The sequence below is a fragment of the Quercus lobata genome, chromosome 8, assembly GCF_001633185.2.
Source record: "Quercus lobata isolate SW786 chromosome 8, ValleyOak3.0 Primary Assembly, whole genome shotgun sequence".
In the NCBI taxonomy this organism is placed as follows: domain Eukaryota; kingdom Viridiplantae; phylum Streptophyta; class Magnoliopsida; order Fagales; family Fagaceae; genus Quercus; species Quercus lobata.
In genome coordinates, this window is record NC_044911.1 from 41,980,597 (window position 1) to 42,000,836 (window position 20,240).

Below are 20,240 nucleotides of genomic sequence, written 5' to 3' on the forward strand. Positions count from 1 at the left end.
ATCATAGATCAAAAAAGAAGAAAAAATCATAGATCAGAAAAGAAAGAATCATAGATCAGGAAAAAAAAAAAAAAAAAGAGGAAACAGATACACTTACACACACACACCGAGAGAGAGAGAAGAAAGAATCATAAATCAGAAAAGCTCCAACAACAAAAACTACACAACCCATTTCCACTTCAACCACCCCACCTTCAAAAACAACGTCCCAAACCCCATCCTTCATAAGATCATCATCTTCAAATTCTTTACAATCAACAAAGAGAAAAGTAGAGCCATCAATGCCAGCATTGATTTTCAATGCATTAGACGACATAATCAACACCTTCATAGACCCTCCCATCAAACCATCAGTGGATCCAAAACACACCGAGAGAGAGAGATATGAGATTTTTTTCTTTTTCTTTTTCTTTTTTGGGTTTTGGGTTTGGAAGAGAAAGGTTTTGGGTTTGGAAGAGAAGCCGTTTCTAGGTACAGGAAAAAGAAGGAAGAAGGAAATATGGGTTTTGGGTTTGGAAGAGAAGGGTCATGGGTGGTTTGGAAGAGAAAGGTTGTGAGTTTGGAAGAGAAAACGTTTGCAGGAACACCAAAAGGAAGGAAGAAGGAAGAAAAGAAAATTTACTTTTAACGCCGTTTATTTGGTTTATTAAATTGAACAGGTGTCAAAATTTTAAATAGGGAACCTAAGGTACTGTACGTAAGATACTGTACCTAAGTTTTGCCCTTAATAGAATACCAAATTGACAACAATTGAAAGTTAGAGGACTGAAATGACAAAACTGAAAATTAGAGGACTGAAATGAAAAAGATTGAAAGTTAGAGGGTCAGTTTTGCATTTTTGCCTAGGTATTAAATATCTAAATTAGTTGGTTATTAAAAAAAAAAAAAAAACACTTGATCCGTGTTTGTGGGCTCAAATAATGGGTATGCTTATATTGCCATGAATACAATTCTGCGGATGCTTGCTAATTTTTATATGAAAACTGGTGCAAATAAAGTTCAGAGATAATATCTTCTTTTATTATTTCTGTGTTTTGAACATTGAAAATATAATAGTGAAATTTTGTTATAGTTATAACAGTTAATGTGGTTGTATATTTTTCAACACCTATGGGGTGTCAGTTCGAGTTAGCGTGTCGGGTTCGTGTCGTGTCGAGATAGGGGTATTCGACTAAATGGCTCAACTCTAATCCGACTCATTTAATAATCGTGTCAAGATCCTTCAACCCTAACCCAACCTGTTAATAAGGCAAGTTGATCTGACCCAACCCATTTGACATACTTAATAAACGAGTCGTGTTGGGTTGACACAAATGTAACACAACCCAATTCAACCTGCATAATATTAAATATAACATCCATCTAGAAATAATTTTTTTTACATCCCAAAAAGCAGTGCATACACTTCAAAGTCTTCAACCCACATTCAAAATAATATAGTTCAACAAAAATATAACATTCATCTAGAAATAAATTCTTTACACTCCAAAAGAAGTGCATACACTTCAACCCAAATTCAGAATAACAAAATTTAAAAAAAATAAAATAAAATAATTCAACAAAAATATAATATCCTTGAAACTCACCAAATGCTAAGTATCAATATTGAAAGAAATTGAGCAAACAGTAGACTAATCCTAATTATGACCACGATTATCATCCATAGATTCTTTGTTGATGTCCAAATTCATAACATCTTCCACAAGCTCATCCAATTTTATTTGTGCAAGTTCTATGCCAAAAAAAAAAAAAAATTTAGTTCTAGGATCTATAAAGTTTCAATTTCTAATTATATCCCTTGTAAATTTTTTTAATTACTCACTTTTCTTTTTAAATTTAAAATATATGTTGGATATAAAAGGTATTTGAAAAATCTAAAATAAAATAAATATTTATTTGTTATACGAGTTAAACGAATTGTGTTAAGTGGGTCATTTCGGTTGACACAAATAAATTGGCGTGTCAAACGTGTCTATTGCGGATTACGCGAGTTGACCTGCTTATGATACGTTTCTTACCGTGTCACTTTCGGGTCGACCTGTTTATGACCCAAACTCATTAAGGCCCAATCCTAACCCGAAAAAACCCATGTCAAGTTCGTGTCATGTTCGCAGGTTGGGTCGAACATTGACACTCCTACCTATATCATTGTTAATTATATTTTGAGAAGGTCATATTGAGCTCGCTAGACTTGATACACTGTATAGTGATATTCAAAGTAAATCTAATGATGCATCTTGTTGAATCCCTATGAATTCCTATAATATGGTAAATTAACAAAGTTATTTGGTGATATATAACCGAGAAACAATTTTGGGATTTCATGAAATATTTTGGTTGATTAATTTTAATTAGGAGATATCTCATGAAAAGTTTCTTATAATAAAAACCTTTTCAGTAAACCTCCCATAAAAAAATGTGAATTCTGTTCATTACGCTTGAGATACTTTTTGATAGTAGGGGTATTAAAATTTTAAAAAATCTCAAGTGTGTTTAATTTTCAAGGTTGGAAATTGAAAATTTTATGAATCACATTTTGTTTTAAAATGTTCACAATAGTGGGGGTTACTAAAAATTGAGAAAAATGAGTTTAAAAAGAGTATGTATTGATTTGAGAAATACATTTTGGGACTCACAAAATAAATGATGATAATTTTGACTCATGTGAATTCTATTGAGAATTGAGATGAAAATTATTTTTTTGGCCTAAATGTATAAACTGTAGCCTTATGGAGATAATGGCACTCCTATTGTTAAGTAAGAACAATGGTGCCATATCAAGTATGCATTCCTATTGTATAATAATAAAGATACAATGATATGCCCTTGTATAAAGTACATACTTGAATTTATGCCATAAATAAAATGAGAATGAATAGGCATTCCTATTATACAATTGTGTGATATAATAATTCCAAGTTATACAAAAATATTAAGTACCTTATTCTTGGGAATTATGAATATTTTTTGTTCCTAAAAATGGTTCCTAGTAGTTAGTGTCTACTAATCCTATGCATGGTTTTTAAACCTGAAGCGGATCATATGGTTCAACTAGGTTAACCGTGAACCACTCACTGTTATGGTTCTTTAAACCATAAGAACCTCTTTGTTCCAAAAAAGCATGGAACCGCTTGAACCGTGGTTAGACCATACAATTCTGAGAACCGTAGCCAGTTTTTGCAGTTCATACAGTTCTGATTAAAAAAAAAATTTATAGCCTAAACCACATAGTGCTGGGATATATACCGACCAGAAAACAGATATCAACTGTAAAAGAATTTGAAAAGCAAAAAAAATAAATAAATAAATAAATAAAATAAATAAATAAAGCGACATTACTAGTGTGGATCATGACAACGCTTTGCCTTGATAGATCGATTCTCATTTTTTCTTTTTATTTCTTTTAGCTTCTTAAAAACGTTTTTTTACTTCTTCTCTGCCCCTTTGTTTCACTAGCTTTTCTTTCTTTGGGCTACTTTTATGTTTCTGACTTCTTCTCTCTCTATCCCTTTAGTTTCATTTGCTTCCTTTCTTTGGGTTGCTTTTTAGCTTTTAGGTTTGTGATGGACAGCTGGCACGTGTATCTTGGGATTCTAATTTAAGAATTTACTTTTCAGCTTTTCAGTGCTATAACTAAGTCCCTTACCTTTAATATTTTTGGTGGGGTGTTCAACTATCAATTTTAAGTTTTTGAAATGAGTTTTTAGCTCTTCGAACCGTGGGATCTGGGAAGAGTTGGGCTTGACATTAATATCATGTAAATGGGCTTGATTAGAATGTGGGGCTCAAGGCTCAAGACTTATGTAAATGGGCTTGACATTGAGGTTCAAGGTTTTGGGCTTGATAACGTCATAATTAAGTCTGGTTATTAATATTATGTAAATGGGCTTGACATTGATAAATTATTAGATATTAACTAAAATATAGATTTATAATTTTAATTGGACTATTTTAGTAAAATTTTTTTGTACCAAATTAATATATTTATTTATATTTAAAATAATTATTAAATTAATTATGACGTCATCACAGTTCAATCCCGGTTCAACCTCAAAAACCTTGAACCTCTTCCCTTTACGGTTCAATGAACGGTCCAAGTCTGAAAACCATGATCCTATGTAGATGCTAATAAAATCTACATCTCTTGCCATACACATATGAGTTGAGAATGGTGGAAAATAATTTAAGTTTGCAAACAATTATCCAACTAGTGGGCTAGTGGATAAGATTTAATGAGATAAATTTTGTGCTTAAGTAACCACCAAGAGCAAGAGTAATATTAAATAAAAAAAATTATATATCGTGTATAAAGTGGTTTCTACTATAATATAAATACATACATTAAAGCATGCAACTATATTGAATATATAGGTGATGAAAAAAATTAATGTGATTACCATTGGCCATGTATATGATGATTCTATCAAAAAGCTAATTAAGCTTAAGCCAATGAAGAGCTTACATTTATGTTGTTGAAAAAAGATGAATCTATCTTATATTAGCACTATTTTATTATAATATTGTTATATAAAATAAAGTTCTGCTTCCCTAGACTTTTGAGTTACTATGTAAATGAAATGATGAAATCTCTATTTAAAGTCGAAAGTCTAGATGTATATCGAGAGGGATGGGACTAAAGCCCGAAGTATAATAAATTACCTATGAGGATACCCAACCTAGGAATTGGAGATCCCAAGAACTAGGTTCAAAGGGAAGAACGAATCATAGAGTAGTTTGTATAACATGCACTAAATTTTAAGTGCAATTACTCTCGTCTCTCCCTATGATGTAAGTGCATATATCTCGTAACGTTAGGTAGGATGAGTTTTATATTAAAAAACTCTTAATGTAATCTATAGCTCTTATGAATGGGATGTTAGAGTTACAAGAGCCTTCCTTTAAGAATAGGGCTAATTCTCTAAATTACTCATGAAAGCTGGGATCAAGCACAAGGCCATAATGTACTGGCTTAGAAGCTCATGGCAGAGTACTGGGATATTATGTGTGTGATGTAATGTCTTGTTTTCACTAAAAGTCATAATTCAAGACTTAGCTCGTTATTGACTTTGGAACTACAATGCTGAAACACTAAATGAAGGTTCAAGCCATTGGCACTCTCATTATGCATAATATTCTATCTTTAACCCAGAAATTATGTATCTATATTTTTATAAATATAAGCGGGGGATAGGTAGTCCTTAACTATCTCACTTTTTTCCTGTCTCAACTTTCTTCATGCAAAAGTGTCATGTGTTGTTTGGAAGGAACACGTTAGCTCACTACAAGGATATAGGCCTTTTGCGACCAAATTTTTAGGTTGTTGCTAATGTCATATAGGGAATTTTATTCACGTTTAGAAATTGGTGGGATAGCGAAGACATTTGCGTCGTTAAAATAAAATTAAGATTAATTTATTGTAGCGATGACAACTTGTGTGATATGTTGTAATTATGTAGGTCTATCATTTGTTTACATTATTAAAAAAAATATTTGGACAATTTTGGTACGTCTTCATTCAGATTCTTGTAACTTTTTCGAAAGTGAGATAATGATTGTTTCGAAGTTTATTTATACAGTTTGTGAATCTCGAATATCATTTAGGCTATTTCTGTAGGTATGTGTTAATTGCTTTTGAAGGACTTGTTGGGTTGGAAGAGAGCTTCAAAGAAGACCCTAATTTCTATAAGGTATGTTAGTACACGAAAAATTAGTTTCCATAAACATTTGACAAGTAGATTTGATGAAAATGAATTGAGAAAAGCATTGGTCATTTCATTTAGCAATGGAAATTTGGACTTGTTTGAAATTTATTTCCTTAATATTCTTACATGATTAAAGCCACTTGTAGTTGCATTAAAAAATTTTGTTAAGTGCCGCATATGATGAGTATTATGAGTTTTATAGGACTACTTTCCTAACGGACAATCCATTATGAAGAATATTTACAATGATGAAAAATCTTCAAAATGAGATATTATATTTAGTTACTAAGTTGAGATAGAAGAATAAGTTTCCAATATAGACATTGTTATAAATTTTATTACATGCTACACTAGCTACTTTTTATTTATATATATAATTAATTAATACAAACTACACTACTTACTAATATATAACCACATCCATAAATTAGGAAGTTTATGCAAAAAAAAAATGCCTCCTCCACCTAATAGACCACATGAGATGGCTGATTCAAAGTCCCTTTCAAATGAGCAAAGAACCCTTAGTGCCTATAAGTGAAAGTATAATCTTTTATGTAGTTATATTTGTCATTCTATAGACTTTGACTAAATTACTTTACCAAAATATTACTGACCATACTATTATATTTGCCTAATAGCTACTATGGCCAACAAACAGAAAAGATGTCACATTCCAATAATTGTCCTTCGAGGGGGCCAAGGAGTTGTGATTAAAAAAAAATGCTAGTTTGCTTACAGGAAGGGTGGGTTTCATTATTTGTAAACATGCTAACCTAAGTTATGATTCTTGGTCTATAGACCCAGAAGAACACTAACAAATGTTATAGAATCATTTGGTGGTAAGTTGTATTGTTTGAGGCTATGGTATTTTCTACATTGTATGTAAAAATGATTGATCATCGTTTTTTCTTATTTTTAGCTTGATTTTATGTTGGACCCAAATCAATTTGAGGAACCTATGTATGGAGAAGTCATTGGCAAGTACCTATGGTAATGTTCGTAGTACTTATTATAAAGAAATACTCGAAATACAGTAAGGAGAAAGTGAGAGCCAATGCGCCAAAGGATTCGACAAGACAAATAGGAAAGTTTATGTGATTTATATAAAACAAAGGGTTGGGAGGTAAATCTTCTTAAAACTAAAATGTTAATAATTTTGAACACAAATATATTTTTATTTGTTCTTTGTTATGATTGTTAATTCTCTAAATTTTAATTTCTATTTTTTTTTTTTTTACTAATATTTGTTAGGGTAAGTCATTACGAAATATGGGGAACAAAAGAAAGAACAAAACTATTAACATAGCTTGTGTGATGGCTAGATTTGGTGACTAGTCTAAGGTGATTTTTTAGTCTAAGATGATTTTTTAGGTAACACAAATAATTTAGTTGTTGCATATAGTCACATATTGGTTAAAAGTTGTGGTAGAGCTTAAGTTATATTATACTATTGGTAGTGATTGGTGGTATATTTTTTGAAATCTGAACTTATATCCTTTGGAGAATGAGTCTTGATGCAAATTAAGTTTTGATAAGTTCCAAAGAAATAAGTTCAAATTTCAAAAAATATACAACCAAACACTACCTGAACAGTATAATAGAACTTTAGCTCTACCACAACTTTTAACCGATATGTGATTATATGCAAAAATTATTTGTGAATATAACCTGAAAAATCACCTTAGACTAGCCACCAAATCTAGCAATCAAACAAGCTATGTTACTAGTTTTGTTCTTTCTTCATTTCCCGTATTCTGTAATGACTTACCCTAACAAATATTAGTAACAAAAAAAAAATAGCAATTAAAATTTAAAGAATTAACAATCATAATAAAGAACTTATCAAAATGTATTTGTATTCAAAATTATTAACATTTTAGTTTTAAGAAGATTTACCTCCCAGCCCTTTGTTTTATATAAATCACATAAACTTTCCCATTTGTCCTATTTCTAATACTCTGGAGCATTGACTCTCACTTTCTCCTTACTAAATTTCAAGTATTTCTTATAATAAGTACTACGAACATTACCATAGGTACTTGCCAATGACTTTTTCATACACTGGTTATCCTCAAACTGATTTGGGTCCAATGTGAAATCAAGCTAAAAAAAAACAATGATCAATCATTTTTACATACACTGTAGAAAATACCATAGCCTCAAACAATACAACTTACCACCAAATGATTCTTTAACATTTGTTGATGTTCTTTTGGGGCTTTGGACCAAGAATCATAACTAAGGTTAGCATGTTTGCAAATGATGACACTCACCCATCCTATAAGCAAACTAGCATTTTTTACCACAACTCCTTGGCCCGTTGGAAGGATGATTACCGGAATGCGACATCGATCTTTTTTGTTTGTTAGCCATAGTAGCTTTAGGTAAAATATAATAATATGGTCAGCAATATTTTGGTAAAGTAATTTATTCAAAGTCTTACAATGGCAAAGATAACTACATAAAAAATTATACTTTCACTTACAAGATGCACTAAGGGTTGTTTGCTCATTTGAAAGGGACTTTGAGTCAGCCATCTCATATGGTGGTCCATCAGGTGGAGGAGGCATTTTTTAGCATAAACTTCTTACTTTATAGATGTGGTTATATGTTAGTAAGTAGCGTAGTCTGTATTAATAATATAGTATAATATATAAAAAAAGTAGCTAGTTTAGCATGTAAAGAAATTTATAACGATGTCAATATTGAAAAATTATCCTTCTATCTCAACTAAGTAAGTAAATATAATGTCTCATTTTGAAGAATTTTTCATTATTGTAAATATTCTTCATAATTAATGGATTGTTTGTAAGGAAAGTAGTCCTATAAAACTCATTATACTCATTATATGCGGCACTTAACAAAAATTTTCAGTGCGACTACCAGTAGCTCCAATCATGTAAGAATATTAAAGACATAAATTTCAAACAAGTCCAAATTTCTATTACTAAATAAAATGACCAATGCTTTCCTCAATAGATTTTCATCAAATCTACTTGTCAAATGTTTATGGGGACTAATTTTTCATGTACTAGGTTACTAACATACCTTAATTACAGAAACTACCGTTAGAGTCTTTGAAATATTAGGACTGTTCAGTTCAAGGAATTAAAACTTAAGATGTTGGCTTGAAATCATTTATTAGTCATCCTTAAACTTCCCAAAATTTATGTACTTGAATGTAATCGTGCCCATAATTTTTTTAAATGCTCTTGGCATTTTCTTTGTTGAAGCCATGTGTTTTGTAAGTTGTCATTATAATTGCAATGATGAGACCCCAGATTATAGTTTGCCATTTTGACTAAGCGGCATTCTATTCTGTTTGTTAATAGAAATTTTGCAAAGGTGAGAAAATTTTTTCAATCAAAAGGATATGGTAGGGAATGTAAACAAGAACTTTTTTTTATTTATTTTAATTTTATTCAGCTGTTCAGTGAAATACAACTTTCTTTCATTCCATTTCACCTGTGAATGTTTCGGATTTCTTATTTTATCTATTTAATTATAACGTGACTGAGGAGACATAAATTGTAACACTCTTTTGGATCCTTGGTAGGAGATTGATCAATATTATTATTCCATCTCTCTTTTTGTTTTTATTTTATGTGCAAATTGCAAAGACCATCAGCATAGAATACGTACAATTTTTTTTTTTCCTTTTGCCCAGCCGGATTTGAATACTCTATGCTCGTAGAGAAGCTACCAGTCCAACCCTGATAAGCTAAAGCTGAAGTTGTGCAGTGAGCACGTATATGTTCACCAATGTTGGGCTTAAAGCTCTTGTTCTTTCACATGATACTTACTGATTTTTTTTTTTTTTTTTTTTTTGGAGGGGGAAAAAACTGAACTTTATTAATGTAAACAAGCTAAGTCAGCTTGTACAATAAAATGAATGTGTGGTAAAACATCCTCCATCCATGCTGAAAAATCTAGTATGCTTAAAGCATATTTAGCAAGACTATAAGCTACAGCATTGTCATCTCTTTTTGTATGAAAGTATAGCAATATATCAAAATTTTGGGAAAACCTTCTGAAATCCTCAAGCAGTAAACCCGAAGGTGTTAAGGACGGTGTCTCGCAAAGCATGTATTACTTCCGATGAATCTCCCTCCAGAATAATGTTTGAAAACCAAGGTCTATTGCAAAGGATAGGGCCGTAGCTGCTGCCAAAGATTCAATCTCCACAGCCTTGTAAGGTTGGTATTTTATCCTTGCCAAAGATTCAATCTCCACTGCCTTGTAAGGTTGGTATTTTATCTTTGTGCATGAGGCTAGAACCATGCCATTTACATCTAGAACCACCACACCTATACCAGCTTTTTTCTTCTTTGAACACGTCGCTCCATTGAAAATTATTTTAACCACATCCATTGGAGGAGGAAGCCAGTGGTTTTGAGATGTTTGAACATCCCGTCACCTCTGAGACTCCAGCCCATCTTGACCTGTGGAAATCGTCCAAACTGGTTCTTGCAGCAGCGGCTACCTGATGAAGATCAATGGAAGAAGCTTGTACCTGATCCCGGTTCCTTTGATTCCAAACTGACCATGCCGTGATTGCAAAGAGATCCAGCTGCTTACCCTCTGTTATTATCCATGAAACCAGGTCTTTAAAGTCCGCAAATCCAATGGAATTTTGGAAATCCCACACTGAGTGGTCTGCCCAGACAGTATCAAGCCCAGGGCAAGTCCACAAAGCATGTAGTGGGTCTTCAACTTCAGCTCGGCATCAATCACAGATAGAATTACCAATGATTGTGCGTCTCATCAATCAACTTACTGATTTTTAGTATAAAAAATATGGCGCTACTGCTGACCAATAATAACAAATTCAAATAAATGAAGTGAAAAAAAAAAATGAAAGAAATAAAACAAACAAAAAGGAGAGGTGAGGTAGAAATTAAGCTCATGGCAGCCCAGCTAAGGACAACAAAAGGATTCATCAGCTTATTGTCATTGACCAAACAAATTCTATGAAGAATGTCAGAGGACACAAGTTGTTTCATCTTCCAGAAACTATTAATCCACTAGTTAAAAGTGAGGTCAGTAAAATGAAGACTACATTGGTGTATTAATATGTACAAACCAAATGCCTAACATTTAGCCAAAACCTGACTTACTGCCATGGCTATTGACAACTAATATACCAGGATTTCCCTCAATGTTTCTTAATATAAAAGTCAAGATCGATAATGAAATTGCATGATACACCAAATAAGAAATATTACGTTCTAATAACAGGACCCTTGTACTCCCCTCTCCGAATCACAAAGTTGTCAGGAGGTTGAAATTCTTCTAACCAAGTCACTTCAGATACCTTAACTCCATCCAACTCAAAATCACCTGGACTCCAATAAAAAAAAACAATATATTAGAGTTGAGGTATAACATACCATTTAGCAATTCCAAATTTTGGAGATTTAATGAAATAAAATAAGCAATAGACGACAATAATTTGATCATTCACATAAATTTCATACCAGGTAGATCCCTCCTTGGAGACTTTCGGAAATAAGTGCAGTGTCGTCCATGTTCTGAAGAGTAAGGTGGAGACAGGATGTCAAAGATAGCACAGGGAGTTACAGCTCTGAAATAGTGGATATTGCCTCCAGTTGTGGGATAAAGAATTGTCGTTGGAGAGGGTGCTGTCATCTCAAGATCTTTAACCAGTTTTGCAGGTCTTGCTGAAAAACCACCAATTACAACTTGTAATATAAACTCAAAACTGAATATTAAAGGCCCCAGCTAGAGAACAGAAGAGAAGAAAAAGGGAAAGTTGGGAAGTAGAGAGAGATTAAATATATCGATAGAAAAATGCAGTTATCCTTTCCAATAACAAACATGCTAACATCAAATCCATTAAAAAAAAAAAACCCTCATATTGTGGAATCATTTGAGATATTGACCATGTGTTCACTTTTCACACACATAAAAATATGACCAAATATGCTAAGCATAATCTATTCTTCTTTTTTCTTTTACTGTACCAGGGCCATGCAGGCTATCAAGCATCGAGACAAATTACTGGCTTTCCAATTTGCATATGACCAAGCATGGCTGATCTCATTGTATTCTTACTGAGTATGATTCACACATCCAATTTGCTTAATAAAGTCAACCCCCATTTTACACACAATCAAGCAGGCTGATCTAATACAGTCGATTACCATTGCAAGGTCAACTGTTTATGATAAAGAAAAGGCAATGCAGTATAGGATGTGCCAAAGTGAAGTTACAACAACTCCACCATGAGGTAGAGCAACTCCTCAGGTTGCATATAGGGAAGAAAAAAAAAAAATATATATATATATATATATATTGGGTTGCAATATGATTAAACTTTGGCATAACTGCTAAGTTTCAGTAAAATTAATGTCAAAGCAGATTCTTCGAAGGTGATTCAAGGCCTGAAGAACAAAAGGAATAATCTGGAAATTGGTAGATGGTATCTGAATGAAAAATGCAAGAATCTATTTCAACCAGGATCACGTGTTTAAGTTACTGCATGTTGACTAGTTTGTTTCAAGGAAGAAAAAAAAAGCCTCAATTTCTAATGGACAGCTGTAGTAGAAACCATCTGTATCACAAGGCAGGTTTGGAATAATTCGAGGTTTCTTGCCATGATATATGAGATGGCCAAAAGCACTGTCATACAAAAAATGGGGGGGGGGGGGGGGTGGGTGGAGATCTAAGAAACTGGAGCTGTAAATAAACATCATTCAGTTCCATGGGTATAGGAGGGAAGTAAAAATGAGGGGGGAAAAAAGCGAATACATTCCTGCATTTGGTTTTAGGTGGGAAAGAGGAAGAGAGATAATCTGGGTGGATGCAATTTTCATCTAGGCCCACATTTTTTTGTCCACACAAATTGGGCGGAAAAGGAGGGGAACAAAGTATCTTGCGCTTTAGAAATACCTCCATTCCCCTTGTACCCTTGTACTTCATTCCAAAAAAATTTCTTACATAAAGGCATATAAGTCAGATTAAGATATAAGATATGCTTTTTATTTTGTTCTTTCAACAAACCAAACCAGTAAAAAGCACATTCTTCTCTATATCCAAACACACAAACAAAGAGGCAATCCCCTTCTCCTTCCCTCCCCCCTCCCTTTGTTGCTGTTTTCCTTTCCATTTCCTTTCCCCCAGTGCAGCCAAACAGAGCATTAAAATCTGCTCAGGAAAGGTTCCATCCATTGGCATTGCACATTTCTCTTTGAAGCCATTTATTACAGAATCTTGTCATCTCTCACCCACTGGAAGACCCTTATAAACATGGTAAAATCATTCTTTCCACAATTGGTAGGACTAGAAAAAACCAATCTATTCATGAAAACTCAGACTCACCTAAGGAAGGGAGGGAAACAGGCTTCTTTAAGTTTGTTTATCAAACAATCATGGCAAGCTTAAGCTCACAAGAATGCTGTGTACAAAGGACTTGACATATATACAACTCAGTAGAAACTTGAAATGGGTTTGACTAAGTTTGTGAGCATGGTTGCAAAAATATCCAATTTTTTTGGTTATAGTTTAATAATCTAGTTTTGCAGCAAAACTATGTATCTATATTTTATTTTTCTACATATAGGTACAGAAATCAATTATTCAATTTGTAAGCACACAATTTTACATTCGTAAATTGAGAATCTATTCTATTTTATCAAAATTGCTAAGAACAGCTTCACTAAAAATTAGGTGACAAAGACCGGGGACTTATTTGGTTATAGTTCAAAAGTTTCAGCCTTGATGTTTCCTCATGGATTAGAAGAATGGAGTTAATCACACATGCTTATGAATAAGCTTGAGCATACAATTTTTTTTTTTTTTTTTAATATTTCAAGTTACATACACACCCGGAAGGTTTTGAACACAAACTCACCATCCACCCTACCCTTACAAGGGAAGAGGTGTCATTTAAGCTCAGCTCATTGGCATGCTTACATGAATTTTTAATTTTTGATAACATAGGGAACCTTTCGAAATAGCCCTTTGGATTTGCCTCTGCCAAGTAAAACCTACGAGTAACTGATCCCACCCACCAGAAATAGTTGCCAGGTAATCAAAGGGCATTCACCTCTAACGGACTAAGCAGAATTTACATGAAATTTTCAATGAAACAAACCTGAAAAGGTGGACTACCTTAATGGCAAGTTCTCAGCTTGAACTAAGTAAAATAAATAATTAAAGTAACTAATCTTTAACTATTAATACTTCATTCCACTTAGCTCGATCGCAACCCTAGCCATTGATATCTTGGGGTCCCTCCATACTGACCTTTCTAATGTTGAAAAATGGTGTCTCAAGAATAACAGAGATCCTCGTAAGTTGATGTCCAATACACATGGAGCCCTAACATACAGAATTCTTTAACTACATATTCAACACTATCCTGGATAAAATGTGTCATTTCCTTCATTGTCAAAACTTAGCCACTTCAATCTTGTCTCCCTTATCTACTATCTCATGGAGTAATGAAGAAGGTTTGTGGAAGATATAACCAAAAGAAGGACCAATTTCTTCTTTTCTAACTTCATTAAGCAAATTACACTTCAGCTAATCATGGCCTCTTAATGCTCCATTATAGAGTAAAAATCAATAAGCTGTTTGAGAAAAGACTCCCAAGCTCCAAATGATTAATAAAATCCACATCATATACATAAACAAGTATCTGTTTCCTAAAATTGTTCTAATTAGCAAACATTGTACAAAGCTGTGGAAAAAAGCAAAGTTCATAGCTTGTGATATATCCCTACTTGCCCTTCCAAATTGTGGTTTTCCATGGGGAAAAAATGGTAAATTCAATCAGCCTCCCTCGAGATTCCAAGAAATGACAACCCACCCCCCCCACCCCAAAAAAAAAAAATAATAATAAATAAAAGTATTGAAGAAATGAAAGTCAAATCTAAAATCAATATTTGACCTAACACTAGACCCTTTCTTTTTTTTTCGTTGACTAACTTGTCCTTGGTTAAGTATAACATTCCTTTTCCTTTTTTAGTGGTAAGTATCACTTTCACCTAATGGTTCTGAAAACATGGCCTCACCCTCCACATGGAAATTATAAGGGGAGGAGGTGCAAGTTTGACCTACAACTCATTGGTAAGTACAACATTCCTATATTACCCTTAGTTCACTAATGAAATCTCTCTATTTTATCCTCTCTTTTTCAACCCACAATAAAATCAGCAGTTTTTGCCCCCAGAAAGTATTTAAGTCTCCATATTGCCCTTGTGCTATCAGTGAATTTCCCAAATTGCATATTTCTTCTCTCTTTAATAAAAAAAATGCTAGTCACAATGTAACTCTTATTATGCCTTTCAAAAGAAAGAAAGGAGAAATGCAATGTTATTAAGATCCAAATAAAATAAGCAAAATGACTGCTTGTCATGACCAACTAGCAGGATGGGACTATATAAAACTATCGGAAAAGCAACAATTATGAGGTTAAAATGCAGAGCTGAACATCCCAAGTAGGACTTGTGACATGCTATAGAAAACACACCTTGTGAGGCATCAGCAGCCCCAGGTATATCAAGCCAGTCATATGAGTTAACATATAATGTACCATAAACAAGCTTGCTCCAAACAGTCATTCCAGGATGATTATGAAGAGGTATGATAGAGGTAGGCGGCATGCAGAAAATTCCTATCTGCACACAATTTTAAATACAAGTAACTATTAGTAATTTAGTTTTCACTTTTTAAATTATATTATTAATTAAGTTTTTCAACCTTTTAAATTCTAAGTGCAACTTTTATGGAAAATATATGGTGTGTTCAATCAATAGAATTCCTAAAAGTGTAACTTCCAAGTCTGAATACTTCAAAACAGATTTGCAATTAAAAACTGATGAATTTTAGCCTTGTGCTTACAGAGAAGCTTTCACACTCATGTAAATGCAAGTATTTGATTGTAGGCAGTGACTGATGGCCCCCATTACGTTCACCGGCAGGACCTGACCAACTGCGTACCAATTGGGCTTCCTGTTCGAGACCTACGTCAGAAGGCTTGATTTTGTCTGAAATAAAATTGTCTACGTTAAAAAGCGCAAAGCTATTATGGAAGGGGGTGACAGCATTATGAGAACCTGGAAATTAAATAAGCATAAACAAAATGGAAAGAGAGTAAAAATCAGGAACTTCATAGAAGATGTAATTTAGGATTTCAATGGGTATACAAAATAAAGCAAAGAAGTAGAAACTCTGCTCATTTATAAATTGCTACAGCACTTCAAAAAAAACTTTAAAGAGATGTGGAACAACTTGAGCTGATAACAGACATTCACAAGCCTTGGAAACACTAGTCCAAATAAATCAAAAGATGCATCATTAAAAAACACACACAGGCAAACTCAACCACAAAATGACTATTTGGAAACAGCTTATTTAGCTAACTAAAAACTTTTTACTGAAAGTACAGTAGATAAAGCTAAAAAGTAACTAAAATAGTGCAATAGGACCCATGAATATACCAAAAAATGCAATAGGACCCATGAATAGTACCAAAAATAAGCTAAATAGTAAAAAAAAACTGGCATTTTAAGCCAATGCCAAACGCACACTAAAAGTTTTTTTTTTTTTTATAAGTAATAAAACACATTAACAGTCTTGAATGAGAATTGTTTGATTGCAACCATTCCAATTTCAGCAGTTTTTAACATACAATCAAAATTTTTGCAACCCCCACCTCTGTAACCACAAATGCTTATTTATAACTTTTCTTTTAATGCGGGCATGCATTGAATGGATGCATGTCAAACAAAATGACATGACCGCATTCTGGGACTCTTTGGCTTATAGGTCTCAATACCAGACAAAGACACCATTTCAGCTTCCCAGAATTACAATTACAAGTGAGTAATCAATGGACAATTCTTAACCTAATTATACTGAATACACAAAAAAGACATGCATAAATCCAAAAACAAACACATTTTTTGTTTTGAATAAAATAACATGTAAAAAATGGGCAATATTCTCTTATTGGATGAGTAATAACTTTATTTGAAAAGTGAGCCCTAAATATATCTGATATTCTGACCCTCAAACAGAATATAAATTACATGATATGAAGAGTACATTCCTAACAAGATCTGAAAAAACAAATTCAACATCATCTCAAAATGGCTTGTAATGCTGACGAAATAAATGAAAGGCCCACAATAAAGAAACCTAAAAACATTAATAATCAGCAAAAATTCCTATCCAAAAAGTTTCTAAAAAGGTGCAGTTTTGTTGATGGCTATGCCTGTTGGAAATTTATCAGCGGGATAGCCCATGAATTTTCAATATGAGATCCCAAATTCCGAAGGAGAAAGAGTTGCTTGATTTGAGTTGAGGGAAAGGCCAAAAATAATGTGGAAAGAGGTAATGAATAAGAATATATTAATCAGGGAGAGTAAGGTTTAAGATAGGTTGTACTTTATGGAAGGGTATTGCTTTAAAGTAGTGCATGGGGTGGTTGCACAATGAAGCCAGTGGGTCGCACACACAGTTGTAGTTTATGGAAGGGTAATAGAGCAGGGTGGGACTGTTTTGCTAACAATGTCCATTTTGAAGTAGGGATTGGAGATAGAGCAACTTCTAGTATGATCGGTAGTGCAGGGATCAACTTTTGAAGAAATTGTACTAGGACTTTACTTGTTAGCTGCAAATCCGGATGAATTTGTCGCTTCATATTTGGAAAGCAATATCGATGGGGGTGAGAAACATTGGATTGTTTAGTTCACCAGACAGTTCAATGATTGGGAATGGGATTCTATCACTTCCCTATTGGGATTATTGTATTCCAATAAGCCAAGAAGCAATGGCCTAGATAGGACAACTGAGTGGAACAGGGACATATGACATTTGATTTTATTATGGTGCGTTGCACGAACCCAAGAAGATTTATTTTTCATGGAGAGGAATTTAGCGTGCCAAATCATAGAGGCAGGTTGCATCTTTTGTGTGGACAGTGTCATGGGGGGAGATTTTGATGAGCCATAATCTTAATGAGAGGAATCATTTTGGATGATTGGTGTTGCATGTGTGGGCAAAGTGGAGAGACAATGGATCATTTGCTACTTCATTGTGGTTTCGCTTATGTGATGTGGAGCTATGTTTTTAGGCTTTATGGAGTCCATTTGGTGATGTCACATAGAATGGTTGATCTACTAAATGGTTGGCATAATTGGTTCAGTAAATAATTTGCCGTGTGGAACTTAGCTCCCTTGTGTCAGTTGCGGCTTTTGTGGAGTGAGCAGAACTCTTATACTTTTGAAGACATAGAAGTATCAAAAACCAAATTTATGTCATTATATTATTTCGTGAATGGTCAAATTTCATTGGTATTAATGATAGTGGTTCTCTTACATAGTTCACTGAGTAGCTTTCTTTTGCTTGTACTTTTTTATGGAAATTCTTTTGGCTACCTTGTGTTTTTTCTTATGCATGAGGTAGATATCCGTGATAAAAACAATGCTTATCCCAAAACAAAAGTTTTAAAAGATGATAGAATGACAGAAAAAAATACATGTGGCAGACCCAAATTAGTTCATCAGAATCCATAGCCAACCCAATTTTACTGGGATTTTTAAGGCTTAGTTTAGCTGAGTTGGATCCCTCGAAGTAGTTTGAGTGACCCAAATTGCCCCTCTATGTTTGTGTGCCAATACTAGAATTGAACAATTCTTGGTCAATCATTGAGTTTACTTTAAAAGCACCTAGCTAATAAAGTATTTGTCCCGGAAATAACTACTTTGAATAATGTTTTGTGATTCATAATTAGGATTTCTTGGTGAAACTGAACATTTTAATTCAAACGGTATCTATATCCATATCTCAAACATTCCAACTAAAAAACAAGATTACGTTGCAAATGAGAACATGAGCAGTAGAATTCAAGTGCAGGTTACATAAGCTTGAAAATATATACAAGGCAATGAAAAGATCCTTTTACCTAACATAGCACGAACTTTCTCAATAGCTTCCTCTGAGACTGGTCCATTGGGAGACAACGAGGCTCGGCAAGTATTATAAAGTCTCTGTATAAAATATGGCATTTTGTAAAGACGGTACCAACTTAACTGAACAAAATTATCAGTAAGCTGATAACGCCTTTGCAAGAAAGTTACTCTCGATTGCGGTGGTGACCAAAGATACAACTGTGGAATACGCAAATCTTATCCGGTGTACAAGACAAACAGTAATAGATCTGCATTGCAATTTAATTCATCCTTCTCTGCCAATCTAAGTCAAGAGCACCTATTCAAACAAACATTAAAACCGAACCCAGAATAAGTAAAATTCACATTAAGATCAAAACTCCTAAGAATTCAATTACCATGCAATTCCATCCAAAACTTAAAACAAATAATCTAACAATAAGAGTTCTCTAGCATATAAAAAACTTGAAGTTCATTAACTAAATTTAATTAATGTTGGTTGCTCAGAATAGGAACCCACTAAGAAAGTTATCAGATTTTTCATTATAACCAAATGAAAACCAAAGAATTAACCCCACCAAAAACCAAACAAACCAACCAACCAACCTACTAAACTAATTGGGCTAGTTGAAATTTTGTTCATTTCTATACTTCTCATCTATTATCTCAACAACCCAAAACAAGGTAAAGAATCAAATATAACTTTCTAAGAGAAAAACCCATTTCAAGTTATAATGAAATGTTCACAAAAAACCCGAAAATGGACGAAATTTTGAGAATTTGAAAGTATAATTAAGAAAGAAGAAGAAAACCCAGATTGGATCAGAACCTGAAATAGCCATTGGAAGATCCAGCAAGTGAAAAGCGAAGAGTGGGAGAGATATATATATATGTGTGTGTGTGAAGAAGTATGAGTGGGGTTTGGGTTGGAAGGGCTACGAATGGAAAGTGAAGGATCGGAGAAGAAGGAGCCGAAAGAAGATCTTGCACACGTCATTACCCATTTTTTTATTTGTTTTTGCTTTTTAGTTTTACTTTTTTTTTCGTTTCGGCCTTTTGGATTTGGACCCAGCAGCTCTTGTTCTGTTGACCACTATCTACTTAGGCATGATTATTCACCAAATTACCATTCTTTCTTTTTTTTTCCTTTTTTTTTTTTTTTTGATAGGATTCTTTTCTTTTTTTAAGAAATGAGTGTATATTTTTTCACAATTTATTGAGTTATTGTACTATAAAGTATAAACTGATGTTGGTCATAGATTTTGAAAATTGAAAAATAATTGTTAATAAAAAAAATATTTCAAATTTGGGTATAATAAATGAATAAAATCTGGATATTAAATTACCAGATTATATGAAATCTAACTCTTTAAGAACTGGATTTTGTGCATATGTGGAATGGTTGACATGAGGAAGAGTAATATTAAAGTGAAATCCAAATGTTTAACATCAGGATTCTCCCAATTGAGTTCTTATTTTATTAGTTGTAGCCCACTTTAACCCTTTTTTTTTTTTGAGAGAGTTTCAACCTATGGCGTCCGCTCCTGATGATTGCTCTTTATCATTAGACCAAGACACCAATCAGTTTTTGGTGTAGACGGAGATTGAACCCTAAATC

General features: G+C 33.4%; 1 protein-coding gene across 1 annotated transcript; it reads right to left on the bottom strand.

The window, feature by feature from the left end:
- Positions 1-10,588: 10,588 nt before the first annotated feature.
- LOC115957786 (plant cysteine oxidase 5) lies at positions 10,589-19,664 on the bottom strand. Its single transcript, XM_031076109.1, has 6 exons — positions 19,452-19,664; positions 18,637-18,941; positions 15,570-15,715; positions 15,199-15,346; positions 11,180-11,383; positions 10,589-11,042 (listed from the first exon to the last, which is right to left on the bottom strand). Exons 2-6 carry the CDS (start codon positions 18,737-18,739, stop codon positions 10,924-10,926), a joined length of 720 nt encoding a protein of 239 aa, XP_030931969.1. The 5' UTR covers positions 18,740-18,941; positions 19,452-19,664; the 3' UTR covers positions 10,589-10,923.
- Between the last annotated feature and the right edge of the window lie 576 nt (positions 19,665-20,240).

Coding starts and splice junctions, on each gene's coding strand:
- LOC115957786 (XM_031076109.1), bottom strand. CDS start 18,739: ATGCCATATTTTATACAGAGACTTTATAATACTTGCCGAGCCTCGTTG. Junction 15,716..18,636: donor GAAAGTTCGTGCTATGTTAG/GTAAAAGGATCT, acceptor ATTTTATTTCAG/ACAAAATCAAGCCTTCTGAC. Junction 11,384..15,198: donor GGCTGCTGATGCCTCACAAG/GTGTGTTTTCTA, acceptor GTGGTTTTTCAG/CAAGACCTGCAAAACTGGTT.